The sequence below is a fragment of the Pseudopipra pipra genome, chromosome 1 (assembly GCF_036250125.1).
Source record: "Pseudopipra pipra isolate bDixPip1 chromosome 1, bDixPip1.hap1, whole genome shotgun sequence".
Taxonomy (NCBI): domain Eukaryota; kingdom Metazoa; phylum Chordata; class Aves; order Passeriformes; family Pipridae; genus Pseudopipra; species Pseudopipra pipra.
The window spans coordinates 84,437,040-84,455,028 of record NC_087549.1 but is presented as its reverse complement, the minus strand read 5'-3'; the positions used below and the strand labels follow the sequence as shown (position 1 = coordinate 84,455,028).

The 17,989-nt window shown below is 41.0% G+C and overlaps 1 protein-coding gene across 1 annotated transcript; it reads right to left on the bottom strand.

The window, feature by feature from the left end:
- Positions 1–4,577: 4,577 nt before the first annotated feature.
- On the bottom strand, positions 4,578–16,417 carry LOC135417963 (serpin B11-like). Its single transcript, XM_064662717.1, has 8 exons — positions 15,500–16,417; positions 10,251–10,435; positions 8,545–8,658; positions 8,052–8,183; positions 7,089–7,206; positions 5,703–5,845; positions 5,332–5,502; positions 4,578–5,210 (listed from the first exon to the last, which is right to left on the bottom strand). Exons 2-8 carry the CDS (start codon positions 10,416–10,418, stop codon positions 4,806–4,808), a joined length of 1,251 nt encoding a protein of 416 aa, XP_064518787.1. The 5' UTR covers positions 10,419–10,435; positions 15,500–16,417; the 3' UTR covers positions 4,578–4,805.
- Positions 16,418–17,989: the final 1,572 nt, after the last annotated feature.

The window sequence follows — 17,989 nt, the reverse complement described above, 5'->3', positions numbered from 1 at the left end:
AGCCATAGGCTTGAATTCCAGCAAAGATATGGGATACAGGCCCTTCACCTCCTAAGCCACATGAATTTCTTCACTACAGAAGTTAAGTACTATTTTCAGTCAAAACAAAAATTAAGTCAGTGTAATGGCATTTTCCAGGAGCCCTATTTGAAGAGCTTGCACAAAGCCTGCTTTGAATCCATTCACTAGATGTTCTTCAGGGATTTACACCTCATTCTACCTTGCTCCTGACTTTCAACGTGGGCGAAGCACCTCATCACTCACATCAAGGCAGTTCAGAGAAAGCAAAGAAAAATGCTAGCTGCTAGAGAATTTACAAAATGTGAAAATAAAATGCCTACAAATTTTGGATAAGAGAATTTTTCTTTCAGATGGCTTTTTGGATGTACAAGTTTAAAGCCAGCCTATGTTTAGGAGAGACACATCATTACTTTAGTGTGTCTTCTCCTTTCTGAAGCCATCTATAATTCTGTGCATTAAACATGTTATTCACTGATTCTCCATTACATATACATAAAAAACCCCCACAGTTTGCAAGTGTGACTTATGAATCTGGTTCTCATAACACCTATGAATACTATGATGCAGTACCTGCTAGAAGTGATTATAATTCAATATAGAAAATGAGCACACTTTCCAAGAAAATAAAATCAAGGATTTACTAAGAGACAAATTTTTTAATAAATATGGAAATTAAATGTCTAGATTATCCTGATGCCATTACTGTGTGACTGACTGCACAGCTGGAATAGAATAGCACCTCTTATGGTACAGAAGGCATGAAGCTACTTACATTACCATCAGTCAAGGCCAGCCTTCGATGTGTGGTAATTTTATATTGTAAAAAATATTACATTATTATAATTAATGTTAATAAATTATAAGTAAATAAAATTTAACCTATTTATCTTGATAATAAATAAATTTAATTAACTATGTACAATTTATATTGTAAATCATATCGTGCTTGAATGTTGAACTTTAGTCCTGATAATCTGCTCATAATACCTTCTGTAGATCTTAGCCAGAGGATGCTAATTAGTAGCAATGCCATCAGTCAGATTCAGTCAGACTGCATATGTCCTTCCTTGCTGCTTTGTTCAAGCCTTGGTAGTATCTGAATATAGATGTGATGCTACTACACATTCACCCTGCTAAGTTGACTCTACTGGACTAAGAGAATAAAATATGGTATAACATGGAAGTTTAAAAAAAGAAGTGAAATCAAAGCATTCCTTCGTCATGATTTTCTGAACCCATACAAGAAGTGAGCTGGCACTTCCATACATGTGTTGGAAGTGCAGAATGGATGATCTATGCAAAAGGTGATGGAAAATTGATAAATACTGGAAGGGAGACTGGAAACAAAGTTCTAAACGCATAAGACTTTTTCTTTTTTATGGTTGGAGAGATAAAAATATCAGTAAGAAATCAGTGACGGGATAGTTTTTAAAAATCATTTGAATATTGTAATATTTTTTACTAATGATACTACTATGTTTAATCTTAAGATCAGAAGGAATTACATCTGAGTTTCTGTATAAAATAGGTTTGTCTCTAGAAATCCAGAACACCAAGGCCAAAATCAAAAATGACCAAGAGCCAAATTCTGAGATATTCACAGGACAACTTAGGAAATAACAGGTCAAATAAATCCTGCTAAGTAGCCTCTCCTGAAGTGTACCAGTTGAACCTTTTCTGGTTTAATTTTTAGCCCTGGGGATAAAGCTTTCCCCAAGAGTAAAATCAGTGTTTAAGCTTTTTACAGCAGTACCTCTGGCGTCCTTGACTCCTCTGGAAATTTACGTATCACATCTTCATTAAATTAGAAATACATATTGAATTGGTTTCTAAAGTAAAGTTTAACTCTCTCTGAAGATAAGTGAATGATATAAACAGTTGCCTGCGAGGTAGGCATCTCACTTTACTGCGCATAACACATTAACCGATTTTGTGATTTGAGGGCCAAATTGTGGCCCTCCCCTCAGTTGATACCAGGGTAGACATAAGTATCTAATTCAGTGAGGTGATGAGCACCATGCGACGGAGAACCCAGAGCTGCTGATGAATCCTCTCAGAAGGACTGTGGCCTCACAACTTGGAGAAGAAAGCTGAAACACTGTGCATCCCAAACACACCAAGCCAAATTTCAAGAGAAGAGGTAGAGATTTGCTCCATACATTTCTACTGCCACCACTTCCCTTGCACCAAGAGGAAACCACATGCAAAGTTACCTCAGACTGAGCATGAACACTAAAAGTGATACTATGGAAGTGAAACTTTCAACATCAATCACATCTCTAAGTCTAGAGATGTGATTTCAGCCCCTGTGCACTGAAAAATAGTATTTCTTCACCTTGTAGCTTAAAAGCTATATATTTTGCCAATAACCATTATTTCAATCACTGCTGAGTTTCTCCCCCTCCAGTTCCAGAGAAACAGGAAAACAAGGCAGATCCTACACAATTCAGTAAGCATAATACAGGATATTAAAGTTGGGAGAATGTAAGATTTTAAAATGTACCTGTATGTTTTGTGTCTAAGACACAATACCTGATAACTCTTTCATTTTTTACCAACTCAGATATTTTGCAATGCAGCATGGTTGCTATAAACCAGTCTGACCATCTGTAAATCAGTAGCTGACCAGAGCTCAGTGGAGATAGCTAAATCCAGCTAATCAGAGTGCAAGACACAGACCCATAGAACAGCCTTTGGGTTGTAAAGGACCTTCAGAGGTCACCTAGTCCAACGCTGGGGTCTCAGGGCAGAGACACAAATACATCTGAACCTTGCCATTTGCAAAAGAGATGCCTCCTCCCCAGTGAGCTGCAAGCTGTGGGGAGAGAAGAGGCACTGAACCTTATTTACATGAATGGGGATTAACAGTGAGAGAGGCACTGCCTTCAGTAGAGTTTGCACTGAGGGAAATAAAATGTGAAAAACCTATGTTGCATAGACATTTGGGGGTTTTGCTTCCTAACATTTGTCTTCTTCTCTTAGTTCATGAGGTTGTCCAAATATTAAATCTGCTGCTATTGCATATGTCAGAAAAGGCCTAGACATATCTCTGATGCCATGCAGGGTTCACCACTCATCTTCATGGCTCCTGGGCTCTGACAGCACAAGAATGGCCCAGCTGAGCCGGTACTAAATGGAGGCTTTTACTGCAAACATTCCCCTCTATTTCTTTCACTGTCAGGACTAAGCTCCTTCATTCTTCACTGGTAACAAGTGCAGATCTGTCACCCTGCTAATCCACAGCATTGCCACAAACTCCTGTTTTAATTCAAAAGTCAAAAAAGGATATGCTTGGTGTTGTGGACTGTCTACTCATTTCTGAGAAAAGATAGGAATAAAAGGAAGGGGGGTTCCCCTGTGGCATTTGCCACTTCATCACAGGAATCCCTGTCCCTCTCTTTTCAAAAACATTGCTGATTGTTGAGGTTGCAGTGCTCAGAACTTCCCTGGGGAATGTAAACGCCGGATGATGACAGCTTTAGGTAACAAAGACAGTGCCTAATAAGCCAACTGGGTGGCCAGCCTCCAGAAAGGAAACACAGACACAGCCTGAAGAACTCCTGCTGCACTTGTACTGCACCTTCAGATTAGACAGTCAAGAGTAGTAGTTTGCTTATTTGACTCTTTTATTGTCCTGCTCCTGTCTGTTCCTGCTCAGTTATCACTCACTTTTATTTTCTAGACTTTCTTGTCCAAATGGCTCCAGGCAACTTACGGTGCATAAGCCATGGTAATCATGAATGCAGAACATGAGGGTGTACGGTGAACAGGTGATGTACATTTTCCTTTTCAGGGGTCAAAAAGCACATTGCAAACATTCATTTGCTAAATCTCATGCAGAATCTCTCTGAGGAAGATGTCACTTATGTTAAACCAGCAAATTAGCAGTAATATCTCCCTATCAGTTAGGAAGAAGTTTTATTTTTTCCCCACAAACATTTGCAGGTAATGTTTAACTGTGATTTTCATGATTTACATTGTACTTTTCAAAATCATACCTTATTTTTCAAAGCATGGAGAGAGCCCCGTCTTTCAGATTTGCATCTGAGAACATTAAAATTCACCACACAGCAGCATGGGAGAAAAAAACCCCACAAGTTCATTGCTACAGTTTTCCGCATCAGTAACTTCAATGGGGTGCTTTAGACCATTTTCTTCCTATTCTTTGAGACTGAAATAATTTGATTTATCCCCATATAAAAGGCTTTACTATGTAAATAATTAACCATCTTTAGAAATATGCAGTTTTGTATCCTGTTCCTACAGACACTACGCATACAAAATTGTCTTTGGAGTTATTTGAGAACTTAGGACACACTTACAGGAGGTTGTTCAAAGAAGTGGTGGAGTCTCCATCTTTGGAGATATCCAAAAGCCATCTGGACACGGACTTGGGCAACCAGTTCTAAATGGCCCTGCTTGTGCAGGGGATTTCTAAAGGTCACTTCCCATCTCACCCCTATTGTCACCATCATTAATAAGCAGAAATGCATATGAATGCAAGAATACAGCAGCATACGTGCACATCAAGGAAACAAACTGCTATTCATATTCAGTGAGGTTAAGGGAAAATTTATTCCTATTATGGATTCAGATCAATACTTACAATTCAAGGAGCCTAGTGACAGAGCATCCAATTAATAGGTTATAAACAAAACTGGTTACAGTGATTACTTTGAAGTACAAACCAGCTGTCATAGGATTAAGAATGCACTGGGGAAAAAAAGTACAATTTCTGATTTTCATCCGGGTGTTCCTTACAATGTTATAAAATAGCCCTGATTTTAAGGTGAACAGAGTTTGCCAAAAAAAATAATAGTATTGGTAGGATTGTGTCGAATAAAGAATAAGAAAGGGTGATTAGCCATAAACACTTCTGTGAGAGGCATAGATCTCCTCACAATGCTAGCTCCTGTACCAGCTGCTGCTACGGTGCCTTCCTCATTGACTTCCACATACGTCTTGTGGACAACATTTGACAGCACCAGAGATTTTGCAAACGACATTGCAGAGAGGTCAACTTTTGATTCAGTGAAGATATCAGTCATCCCCATCTCTTGTAACACCTCATTGAGGTTAAATGTGTCTTCAAGCTTGAATCGGGGGAGGTAGACCTCCACTGTTGTCTCAAACATGTTCTCTACAGAGGTCCACAGCATTAAATTTTCATAGGTCATTGTGCTTTCAATCTAAAAGATGGGGGGGAAAAGAGATTAAAATAGGTGGGCAACTTTAAAAATTTAGATCTTTACCCACTGTTAATTCAGACAACTAACTTTCAGTTCTAGCCCATGATATAAACTGCCTTACCTGCTCCAGCCCACTGATAGATCCATCAGCCACGTCACCTGGCAGCAGGATGATCATGCTCAGTGACTTCTGAGCATAAGGGAGTTCAAGGATCTGAGCACCCACCTCCTCAATGTAGCCTAGTTTAAATGTGCCTTTCTGATACATCATCTGCACAGGTTTTTTTCTGTTCTATTGAAAAGAAAATATGAAGTCACTTACGCAATACAGCCCTTACTAACACCTCTTCCCAACAGGAGAAGCAAGTTAAGTTCCCAAAACACCCTTACCTTACCTTAATCACGGGGCAGCTAAGCCTTGGACATCGTGCTTCTGTAGTGATCACACTTTCCACAGTAAATAGTGTTAAGATTTACAGAATGTAGATGTACCTGATTCAGTTTAAAATCTCTCTGTACTGTTTTTTGTTCCTCAAACTTGTGTTCCCAGGATGCTTTGAAGTAGATGACATTCACCAGCACCAGCAATGCATGTCCATCAATCACACCAGGAGTAAAGAGTTCCTTGATTTTACCTAAGTGGAATTTTGAAATATGTAAGTATTTATTAGTTGTCATTAAGACTCTGGATTTAGACTCAATAACTGGCCTGTGAACTTATTTTTGGGAAAACTTAGGAACTTTTGGTTTATTCAAAGGACAGAAAAAATATAAGTAAACAAATGGTAGATTCCTCTGCACTGTTACCAGCCAGGGAGGACAGGAGAACTGGGGGTCACCAAATTAGCCAGCTGTCACTGCCAGTGACCATACGTATGTGTCAGGTGACATTTATCATGGTAAAAGAGACAGCACCATTAAACACATATTTTGGTTTGCATGAGGGCATCTTTCCCTTCCTACCAAGCACAGCACTTAACTGGCCATGGAGCTTTTGACTTTCTACACAGAGGCTGAGGTAGGAGTTAGCAGGTCCACAGGCTTCATATGAGCACCCAGACCAAGGATGGTTCCTAACCCTGTCTGAGGTGGCTTCTGAACTTTCAGCTCTCTTACTGGGAGCCAACTGTTAACAGGTCTTCCCCACACCAATCACAGGTCACTCTGCCAGTACAAGGACAGGCTTGGTCAGGAGATGGGCAACTGAGAAATTGCAGAAGCCATCAAATCTGTTTGCCTGTTCCTGAGGAAGTTCTGGTTTATGTTCAGCCAGAAGATTTAGAAAATTTTCATCCCACTGCTACTGCAGATCTGGCAAAACTAAAGGAAAATGGCAGATATCATGTTTAGTTCAATCAGCAAAAGTCAATGGCCTCTGCTGTCCTGCTATGGGCAACAGCTGGTTAAATGATGTCACTTGTGATGGTGAGTCTTGCCAGTGGTCACATCTCTCATCTTTGTGGGCATTGCTTTACATATAACCAGGTCCCCAGATGGGCTCTCTCCCCACCACCACTCTTCCTGGCTGCTCCCAGTCTCACCATAAATCTCATGGCTTCCATCCCCTGCTGTATCTGCATTTGTGGCTGTTTGCAGAAGCAGTTGGTCTGGTCAAGCCTTATAGGTATTACTGTAATTACCATGCCAGCCATAAGGGTGGGAATACAAAAGTATTTGAGAACAAACATATTTTTAGTTCAGAAATAATTTATCTGGTAACTTTCAAGAGTGGATGGGAAGACAAACTATATTTAAACAGCATAAGAGTGAACACCCAGACATGTAGACAGGCCTTTGCTTTTCATATTCTGGAATTTCATTTGTTGAAGCAGTGTAAGAAAGCAGCAAGAGTATGACAATGGTTTTGCTTTGTTTTACCTTGTGTCTCACTCTCAACCCAAGCATTAATTTTTCTTCTGGCAGCTTCAACAGCACCATGAAAGTCCACTGTTTGCAGCATTGCTCCATACAGTTCCTTGGTACACATTAGAAATTGCTGTAAAGCAAAATAAAGATTATGACTTGATCAGGTCTATTAAGCACTTATTCCCTTTGGAAAGAAATCAATGGTTCAACAGTGTTTTAGAAATGGTGAGGGTCCTTTTGACTCCATAAGGCAAAGTTTCATTTTGGAAACATCAGCTATCTGAAGTTTATTCAGAGAATCTTTGAAAACAAGATAATTATTATATTGTATAGGCAAAAAAGGTAAACAAGTAACAAGAAAGCCAGGAGAAAGTCTTCTCATGGAGAACTGCACAACTGATGTCCAGGCAAAAAAACAATAAAGAGACAAAAAGGGAAATATGTTTTTTGATGCTCAAGTATCCAAATAACTCAATAGAAATAACTGACAGAAAAGTTAAGATGTGACTAGCAAGATAGCCTTACCAAGTAAGCTCAAGACCACTCTTCATTCAGTAAGAAAGGAGCAAGAAATTCAGGACAGCAGCTCTGTGCATGAATCTGTTCAACATCCCAGGTGATAAGTTCTCTCCAAACTTACTGCTGCCCCAGAAGTAGGTAGTTTACAGACAGCTTGAATAGGACATTTTTTGGCTGTTGGTTCACCTCTGGCTAAGTGTAGCCATGCCGAAAGTGAACAGCCCTCTGCTTTATTTTTGTTCTGTAGCTATTGATATCCACAAGGTGGTTTGTTTTATTTTAAATAAAATAACTGAAAGTTGACAATCTTGTCTCTTTTCCACAAGCCCTAAGAGATATAGCTCCAAGAAGCACACTGAGTGCTCCAAAGCATAAACGAGAGGGGCAACAGTGAGATTCGGTTAAAGGGAAGCTTGAGGTCAGGGCCACAGCAATTAGCAGATACAGGTAACTTACCTGCTGGATTTCAAATCCTTGTTGTATAAAGAGATTGTTGGCCAGGGTTAAAACATATCTTTCGCCAAGGTTTTGTAGTTGCAAAAGCAATGTCTGGAACACTTTATGGTTAAGGTCTCCATCCTTGTTACACTGGGATTATTACAAACACAACAATTAAAATTATTCCTCTATATAGCTTTGGTTTTTAATTTGCATCTTAATTAGATTACACTGTAAGGCTAACTCCTGCTGAAGTCATTTTTAGATCCAGCTACTCCAAACTTTGTAGCCTGATCCTCTTTCAGATGAGATCACTGAAGGCTTTGGTATTGACTTATTGAAAGGTTTGGCCCTTAATAAAATAACACCTTGTATCGGGCATTTCCAAGAGGATTAGGTAGACTCCGAGCCTGTGATCTTGACTCCCTCCAGTGGCAAACTAGTGCTTTACCCCTACTAACCTACCTCACCGTGAAGACAGTGTTCCAGCGCTCCCCACTCAAGGACACACCTGTGAGAAGGAAGGCTGTCTCTCCCAGGTTTCTTTTGGTTCCATTTCTGGGGCTGCATTCTCTTGATCATATCCGAGGCTCATTCCTCCTGCAGATTTCCTGACGTGGAGCACCTGCAGTTGAAGATGCCAAGTTATGGCAACTGTAACTGGGATAAAAGCATTTTCCTCAGTTAAAGGCTTTGCTATGCTGCCCTGGATAAGTGGTGTAGATTTATAAAATATGTTTTCTCAGCTTCACTTATCAGCTGAAATGGCAGACTTGAAATTGTTCATATACTCGCATTCAGACTCACATGTCTATGTTAACAAACCCAGAAGAACTTGCACTTAATCCTTCAAAGTGTTACTCTTCCTTACCCCAGAATGTTTATATTTGATTTGTGTTTCATTGCTACAGTTACCTTAAATTTCAAAACAAAAAGTTGCCCCAAGCACAGAGATAAAAATGGTTTTCTTTGAAAACATCAAAATTGGATTCTTGCAACCATTCTTAATATTGGCATCAGCTTAGGAAATATATCAAAACCATAGTACTCTTAATGGAAACCAGTCCTTGTTTCTAATGTGCAAATATCTCACTGAAAAATTTCCAGCAGCTTCTCCATTACAATAATGTTGCATCATACATACACTCTTTTTATTGAGGATACTGTTATTAAGCAGCCCCCATTTCTTTCCTAAAACAAGCAGCAGTCCCTGTGTATAGGGTTGATGTGGCATCATTATGGTAGCCAGGGGGCTGCAGGCCTCTGTATGAAGAGAACAGACTCTATATGTCAAAATGAGCTGGTTCAGCCAGCTCCAGAATAAGTCAAGTCTGTTTTGCTGTGACAGTAATTGCCAAGTGATGTCCCTGTCCTTATCTTTACCCACAAGCTTTTTAATCTTATTTTCTCTTTCTGTCCTTGTAGAAGAGGGAGAGTGAGAGAATGTCTGGGTGGGTACCTGGCAGCCACCAGCCAAGGTCAACCCACTACACTCTGGAATCCTGACAAGGAGAGCACATCTACCTTGGCTGTGGGTGATCCAGCAGTCAGACTGTGCACGTGGTAGTGTTAGAATATGATGCATTAAAATGTACCAGTACAGAGTCAGCTACTCAGAAGAACTTTTGCCTTAGGATTATTGGGTTTTTACCACTCATAGGCTCAAACAAGAAAAGAGAAGAAAGGTTGTAGAAAGCAGAACTTGTCCTGCAGGGAGTAAAGGCACAGTAATTGAAGGGGTCTCTGTGAGGTGAGACATTGACTCTTGAATGTCATAAGTGACAAGTGAGCTAATGCTTCCAGCCATACAGATGCAACTACTTCAGGTTTCTGCAGCTCTCCCCACTGCCCACCCAGACACAACTTGAGGATTCTCATAACAACCACAACAAGAAACTCTGATCTGTAATTTTGAAACCAAGTCTGATATTCTGACAGCAGGCTTGGGGAAAGCCAGAGTGCCCCACTGTGCTGTACTGCTGCCTCCCATTCAGTCCTTGCTCCTTGCTCTTGCGTGGGGGCATGATGAGACTCACACTAGCAGATGGCAAGGATCGTAGTGCACCAAGCATGACTGTGAAGGCAGAATCTGTGCCTGCATTTGTGCAGGTTTCCTATGAGACCCTTGCACATGTGTCGTGCTAGGATGCCCAACATTTTCCTTAAGGGAACAGCAAGAAATGAGGAAGCATCTCGGCATGGTTTGTTAATACTTACTTTTTCTATCTGAGCAGCAGTGTTGTTTCTTGCACCTAGATGGATCAGGGCCAGGGCAACAGAGATGCTCATTGGAGAGAAGACGATATTTGTGTCCTCTGCATTTCTGTTGAGCTTATTGTAGAGATCAAGGCAAAACTCAATAACTGGTCTAGAAATGGAGTTCATCGTGAAGCATCTGATAACTGGGAGCACAAAAGAATGAAGGAATTTAATGCAGCTTGTCTAGCTAGATGCTATGAAGCACCTGTCTGCCCTGAGTTTATCCCATAGCTGGTTGCTAAATAATAAAAGTTTTCTAAATTCTGGGAGTTTGAAACAGCCAACCTTGCACATATTTGTCAGTCTGTAACGCACAGATGTATCAAGGACACAGAGGGTCTGGAAAAGGGACCTACACACATATAGGGTCCTCAGAAAGGACCCTTTTTTTGTCTCATCTCATGCTGTATCTTATTTCAGCTCATGATATTGAAATCAGTCAGCTATGGATTAACATTTTCCTCCTCCAAACTGGTTTGATGGATATAGTTGCAACAACTCTTTTCTCTTTTAACAAAATACAGTGACACAGACTTGGTGACAGAAACTATGCCTGCATATAACCATGTGTGGTAAACAAAGCTGTAGTATACAGGTTTCAAGCAATAGGTTTATAAAAATAAAATCACTATTAGCTGAATGTTTTCATACATCAAAAAGGGTAATTAACAGCTATGGAGACTGAACTACATATGGAAACATTAACAGTTTGAAATACACTTTTTCACCTCTCGTGAGTTTTCTAGGAGCCACAGATTCATGCAGGATACAGAACTAAAAATTCCAAACAAAGTAATAGCTCAAGAGCCCTGAAAAAAATTTTGTAACTTCCTGCTCAATGATATAACAAGATCTGTGTCAATCTCTTCTTTTGTACTAGAAACATTACAGTCTGATACCTTTCCCATGGGTCATTTACTTTCAATTCACTCTGCTAAGAACAAGTTAGGACCAAGTTCAGCTTGGTCCTTGCAAGGAGGAGACTGTGAAGAAAAAGAGGGTTATAAACTTCTTTCCTGAATCTTAGGAGAATAGTAAAGGTGTTTTGTGGATATGAGTGGGATCACACAAACTTTTACGGAATCATTATACCAAAAAAACCCAAAAACCAATAAAAACCAAACCACATCACTTTCAGTATCAAACAAATAATATTTTGAACAGCACAAATGAAAAAAATGTATGAAAAGCAAAGCACACACTCTCGTCTTCTTGCAGACATAGAGCTAGGTAGCTGTGGTCTGTGTTTCAGAAAAGATGATTTATTTAGGGGAAAATATATGGCCACAGTATGGAGAGAAGTCCTTCATGTCTCCCACGGCACAGATCTGGCTGGCTCTCCCTCTCAGTCTGCACTGGGACTAGCATGGGTCAGGTCCAGAGCAAGCTGCCGCAGTTCCTCTCCATTTTAAAAAAAAGTCAGTGCACAGCCAAGTGGTTATGCCCAGTGCCCACAGAAGGCCATGGCACAGCAGGCAGGCACTCCTTCTCAGCCCTGTCTGCCTGGCTGCTGCAGCCTGCTAGGCAAAGTTACATGAGGAGCTCCAGTTTGTGTCACCAGAGGTTAAGGATGGGGAAAGGCTTGTGAAAAGCTGAACCTCAGGATCATTTATCAGCAGGGGCCGTATACAGCCTGTTCTGGGCTGTCACTGCCCCTCTGAGAGTGGTCTAGAGCCTTCATGGGGAGTGTTGCCTGGTGCTGGGGACCTCAGTCCCCTTCCAGCCAATGCTCTCCTATCACCCTGCTCTCCCAGTGAGGCCCCAGTTCTACTGCAGCCACAGCCCCCCCACCTCACAGAGACCCTGTCCTTTACAGAGTTTTCTTTTTTCAAAGAGCTACTCAAAACATCTTGCACTGTTCTTAAAATGCAGAGTGCAGGCTACCTCTTACTCAGCCATGAGCCAGGTATGCATTTTGCATGAGAAGCTGGAACTCAGGTGCCAGAAGAAGTTGCCAGGGCGTTGGGTGTTGACATGGCTCAGCCAAGATGCAGCATTTGTCTGTGCAAACCATCTTAGCCCACAGCAAGTGCCAGACAACAGAAAAACAAACTGAGCCTAAGACAGATTGCTACAGAGGCTTGGAAGAGCTGAAAGGTCAAGTTTCTGAATACATGAAGGTGTATTGTGTGGCAAATGGAGACATTTCTTGCCATTTGACTAGCTTGAAAAGCACAACAATAATCAATGCTTCATCCTGTTTCTGAATGAAGCTCTGTGGAAAGAACATGTGATGCTGAAAGAAAAACTTCGTGTATGTTTCATACTGAGACATTTGTTTTACCCTGAAGTCCAGAAGTACTTCACACAGAGACCTAATACAAATGGAGAAAAGAGAGGAGAAAGACCCAAAAAATTCTCTGCACAGAGAAATCAAAGATCAGTTTTATCTCATTAATTCTGAAAACAGTAGTTCTAGCTCTGCTATTCGTGTCTTTGTATGAAATATGGTTTTCATTTTACTTTTAGTAGTGCAGTCATCTTACCACAAGACACTGCACTAAACAATCATTTCTTTTTTCTTCTACCTTCACATCCTACTATTCAGAAACTTCTGAAAAAAAACTCAGTGCATCTTCAGTTCTTAAGTTATTATTGCTCTACTTCCATATCTCTGAAAAAATCTGAAATGGAGCTGTGAAATCAGTCATGGTGAACATAGGCCATGAGGCACATTGTAGGTGTGCCCAAACTTCAGAACAAGTCAGGGAGAAAAAAAGAGTTAATAAACTTACTCAGTGGGAAGGAGGCACCTCCACCCCACCCTGCAGGGAAAGGGCTGCATACAAAGAATGGAGGGAGAGGCCAGGATCTGGGAACAGGTTTTAAAAGCGAGTGTCTGGCATACTGAGGTGGCCACTCCTTTTGCAAAAGCAGCAGGCTGTCCTCAGGGAGACATCCAGGTGCAAACACTACAGCCAACTCCATGGTTTTGTGAGTGGAAACTACTTAGAGAGCTGCCCTAGAAACCCAAATGAAGGAGAGGGAAGTATGGGTTGGTCAAGGAACTTTCTTACTGAAGACTTAAAGGATTTAGAGAACTTTCTTAATCTAAATTGGGGTGGGCACAAGTGTGTGAATGATTCCACACCATTAAGTCTTCCGTATAATCTGTGTAATAATTAAATCAGAGTTTTGGAGCTACTGCAAGGACTGTGGCATTTGGAGAACACCTACATGGTGGACAACGAATGGTAATGTTACTTTTAAATAATCTTGGGGTGACAAGAAGGGACAATATTAAGAGCAAAATAAGTGTTCCAGGAAGATCCTAGCTGCTGTTCTGCACTAGTCAAAGCATGTGCATTGAGCATTATCAATAGTGCAGAACCACTGATGAAGGGAGATGCTTTGCACAATAGTTCATCAGCATTTAACACAGTCCAGCAGATGGAAATTACTGGTGCCGCTGTATGTGAGCAAAAGCCACCCAGAAAAATAGCTTCCTTCAGAAGAAACCACTGCATACCACAGACCTTGCAAGGATGACAAACTTCTTCCATACCTGTGTGAAATGACAAACACTTCTCTATAACTATTCATGATCTGTCCTCCCTTTATAGTTTTGTTTTTGGCTAAGGGTAAATGAAATCTAAATTAAAATTATCAAAGAATTAAAAAAAAAACTGTGCTCAAATCTATCATAATTATTGGGTGTATTTAGATTATATTATTCAGTCAACAGAAGGAGGCAGTAAATAGGGCAGAGAGGCTGAGAGGTGTAGCCTTGGCTTTAAGGTAATTCTGTATTTCATACAAGGTAAGTAAGAAGGAACCTGTTTTCTCTGACGCCACATGGTACTTCCTATTGCATGTTTTACTTATTCAATCTGCTTTCCATTAATGTGCTTTAATACACATTCATCTCTCATACACAAAGGAAGACAGAATAGGCAGAAATTACATGTGTCTATCCTAGAAAAAGATCACATGACAGATAGTGCTGTTTCCTCACACGAACATTGGTAGAAGTTACTTTCTTATTTTTCATGGCCATTCTTACAAAAAGACAATTCCAAAAGTTTCCGTGATGATTTGGAGTGAAAGGGACAAGGAGCACATAAGAAAAATTAAGTTTCCTACAACACAGAAATTCTAATCATTCCTAAGTGACACAAAACATTTCCAAAGTAACATACTTTAAATTAAAAAGCAATACATTTCAGTAAAAAACAGTTTTTCAAGCAAAATGGTGCCAATTTCATTTTCCAAACAACCTAGCCTCTCAGGATGCTACTTTTATGCCAGAAAGCCTTTTTACTGACTGCTTTTATTAGTTTGAATCAGTCCCTCCAGTATCTTCTATACCTCATTCTAGGCTAATTATTTCTGCACAAACAGACATGGATATACATTGGCATGTTGCAGGCTGTACAGTGGCAAGTTATTTGCTGTGCCTGTGTGCAACTGCACAGGCAAGCTTCTAAACGTTGTTGCCAAACCCAGGAGCTAATATTTTGCTGGCTAAGACTAGCATCCCCACTAAAAAAACCAAAATCTTAATACCACTCCACTCTCTCTATTTTATAGAGTCACGGTTCAGGAACATAAACAATTTCCCCGGCAGCGGGGATCAGAGTACAGGGCAAATACCTAAGAACCCAATAAAAGAGTTGCAGGATCTCTCTCTCATCTAGTGAACATTTCAAGGCTTTTTCTTTTGCCATGGAAACCTGAGAAAAGAAGTTAAATTAACATATATCTCCCACTCTGTGGGTGAGTTTGCTCAGGTCATCAGCATCATCATTTTACATGAAGCCTTTTTCTACCAGAGTAGGTAGAGATGCTCTAAAGGAGCTTGCACTTCAGCCCTTCTGGACATACAGGCAGAAAAGCATCTACTTTCTCGTATAAGCCACTGAGCTCATTAGTCCTGTAGAAGTTAGACCACAGTGGATGGACAGAGATGTTCTGTGGAAATTTCAGATTCGAAAGCCTGTGAAATTTAGGCAAGAATCTTTAGATTGATATCTTTGGGCATATGTTCCTAAATTCCTCATTCATATCCCACAGAAGACCGGCTCCTTTGTGTGAGCCACCTGAATTTCAGCAGTGTGTTTTGCTGCCTGAAGCCTGTAAACCCTCCCTGTTCCATCTGTAAACATGATGTTTACTTTACCAGCCTGTAGACTACTTTGGATCTGCCAAAAAAATATCACATGTTATTTGGGGGGAAAAAAACAACAAAAACAACATAGAATTTTTACCTTCTTGCCTGAAGAGGTTAAATGAAGAGCACAACAGCTGAGCTCTGGAGCACGTTCCTGTGACTACCGTATTACAAAAATCTCCCACTCTCTTGTTCAATCTCTAACCAATTGCTGCTGATAGCAGCATGTTGCAGTTCAATGTGAATGCCATCAACATGAGGTTTCCTCATAGAAGACTGGTAAACCTGCATCAAGCAATATGCTATTAGCACTTCTCTCAAGGCTGCCCAACAAGTTTGGCAGGCAATATCTGCTGGCAACATTTCCTCATTGCAATGCCAAGTCACCCTCAGCTGGAAAACTGATCATTAACCCTGGAGATCCATGGCTGCACGGCTGTGTGTAGTCCCTTTAAAATTTGATGGGGTCTGGCTTGGACACAGGTGTTTACATGCCAAGATTGTTTGGACTGAGCTTGCTTGCATAGAGCAAATGAATGGGAAACACATGAGCTTTATGTTGCCTACAGCCATCTCTCTCTCTCAGGTAAGGAGTCGGCTTTACGTGTATGGAAGGAGCTTAATTAGAGAAGGGAAGAAGTATTTCCTTGAAGTGTAACAGGAATTCCCAGCCAGGAGGTATTCGTTTAAATCCTTGGAGTTAAGAATAAAAGAAGGCCAGAAGTGGTTGATCACATAGGTTAAGTCTCCAGTATAGGGTGAGAAGGAAGTGAAGAACAGGAAGCATGGAGCTGCATCAGCACAGTGTTTGATCTCCACTAAGCAGCACGACTGAACTCAAGTGCAACACTGGGTTATAGCAGCTGGTCTCAGAGATCAAAATTGATCTAGGGTTGTATGTGGCTTTGCAACCTGAAAATTTTCTGTCTTTCCTTTCTCACCTCTTCTTTCTTCCTACAAAGCATAAAACTGGCTTTGTATTTGTAGGATCTTTGAGGGATCAAACATGGTAAGCAGGAAAGAGAAAGAAGATCGCCCAGCATCACCTTGTCCTTCCCACAGTTTCCTTCCAGTGCTGAAGCTGGATTACCCTCTTCCTTAGGCACAGCTCCCATCAGCTTTGCTGTTCCTCTCTCCTCTGACAAGGTCTCAGCCCAGTTGGCCAGGCTCCAGTGCTCTCATCCAAAAAGGGGGATTTGTAAGCAATGCAAGACACAAGGATAAAGTGAGTGTTCTTGTTACCTCTATTCTTTTCCTCGCTTTTTTGCTTTCATTTGCCATTAACTTCTTTGTTTCTGTTTTTCCTTCCTTCATGTTTCTGTAGTGCTCCTTAGTCTTCTTCCAGAGAAGAGCAACGAGGCTGGTGAAGGGACTTGAGCATAAGTCCTATGAGGAGAGGCTGAGGGAGCTGGGGTTGTTTAGTCTGGAGAAGAGAAGGCTTAGAGGCGACCTCATCACTCTCTTCAACTACCTGAAGGGAGGTTATAGCCAGGCGGGGGTTGGTCTCTTCTCCCAGGCAACCAACAATAGGACAAGGGGACATGGGCTCAAGCTCTGCCAGGGGAGGTTTAGGTTAGATGTTAGGAAGAAATTTTTTACAGAGAGGGTTATCAGGCATTGGAACGGCCTACCCAGAGAGGTGGTGGATTCACCATCCCTGGAGGTTTTTAAAAAGAGATTGGACGTGGCCCTTAGTGCCATGATATAGCAATTGGAGTTGGATCAGGGGTTGGACTTGATGATCTTGGAGGTCTTTTCCAACCCAATCTATTCTATGATTCTATGATTCTATGATTCAGTTCTTTCTTTCTCTATTTTTAAAACTTATTTATTTATACACATTGCCTTGTGATGCTTTTGTGAGTCCTAGACTCTTTTCAGTGAAAGCCTAGGTATTTTTTAGTATCTCGCAGGACTTTCTTTCTTCCAACCTCTGTGCTTTCTCCCTCCCTCCTACATTGACGTTGTTCCTTCACTGACTTATTTTACTTGCTATGCTATATATTCCCTCAGAACTTCCTTGACTGACATCAGTTTAACTGCTTTGCCTCAGGAAATGTCAATGTATGTGGAAATCTTGTCTTTTCTAGGCCCTTAGGATACTACATTAACGAAAGTGTCCTGCTTTTCCAGTAAGGCCAATTGGCCCTACCTTGCATTTTTCAAGTTTCAAATCCAAACTGCTCTTCCCCACAAACAGCTTTTGCTACCACCAAACATTAAAATGTATCCCTTCTCCTCAACCAAATGCTAGGAGCAGGAAGTGGGCAATGACTGTGCAGATGAGCAAATGATGAGATGACTAGGCACATAACACTACAGTTTGCAACTGCCTGCCAAACCAGCCATGGCTTGCTTTTTTCCATCAGGGGCATCATCCATCACTGGATAGTAATGCTCTGTTGAAAGCTGAGGTGGAGCGCCTTTTCAGTCTGAGCAAGTCCTCAGCTATGTTCACTCTCCCCATTGTAACCAACACCTTTCAGCACATAAGTGTTCCTATACACAAACTCCCACACACATTTTCCCATGTCCTCCCATGAGATTTCTTGCCCAAGGCCCACAGGGGTGTTCCAACATGGGTGGA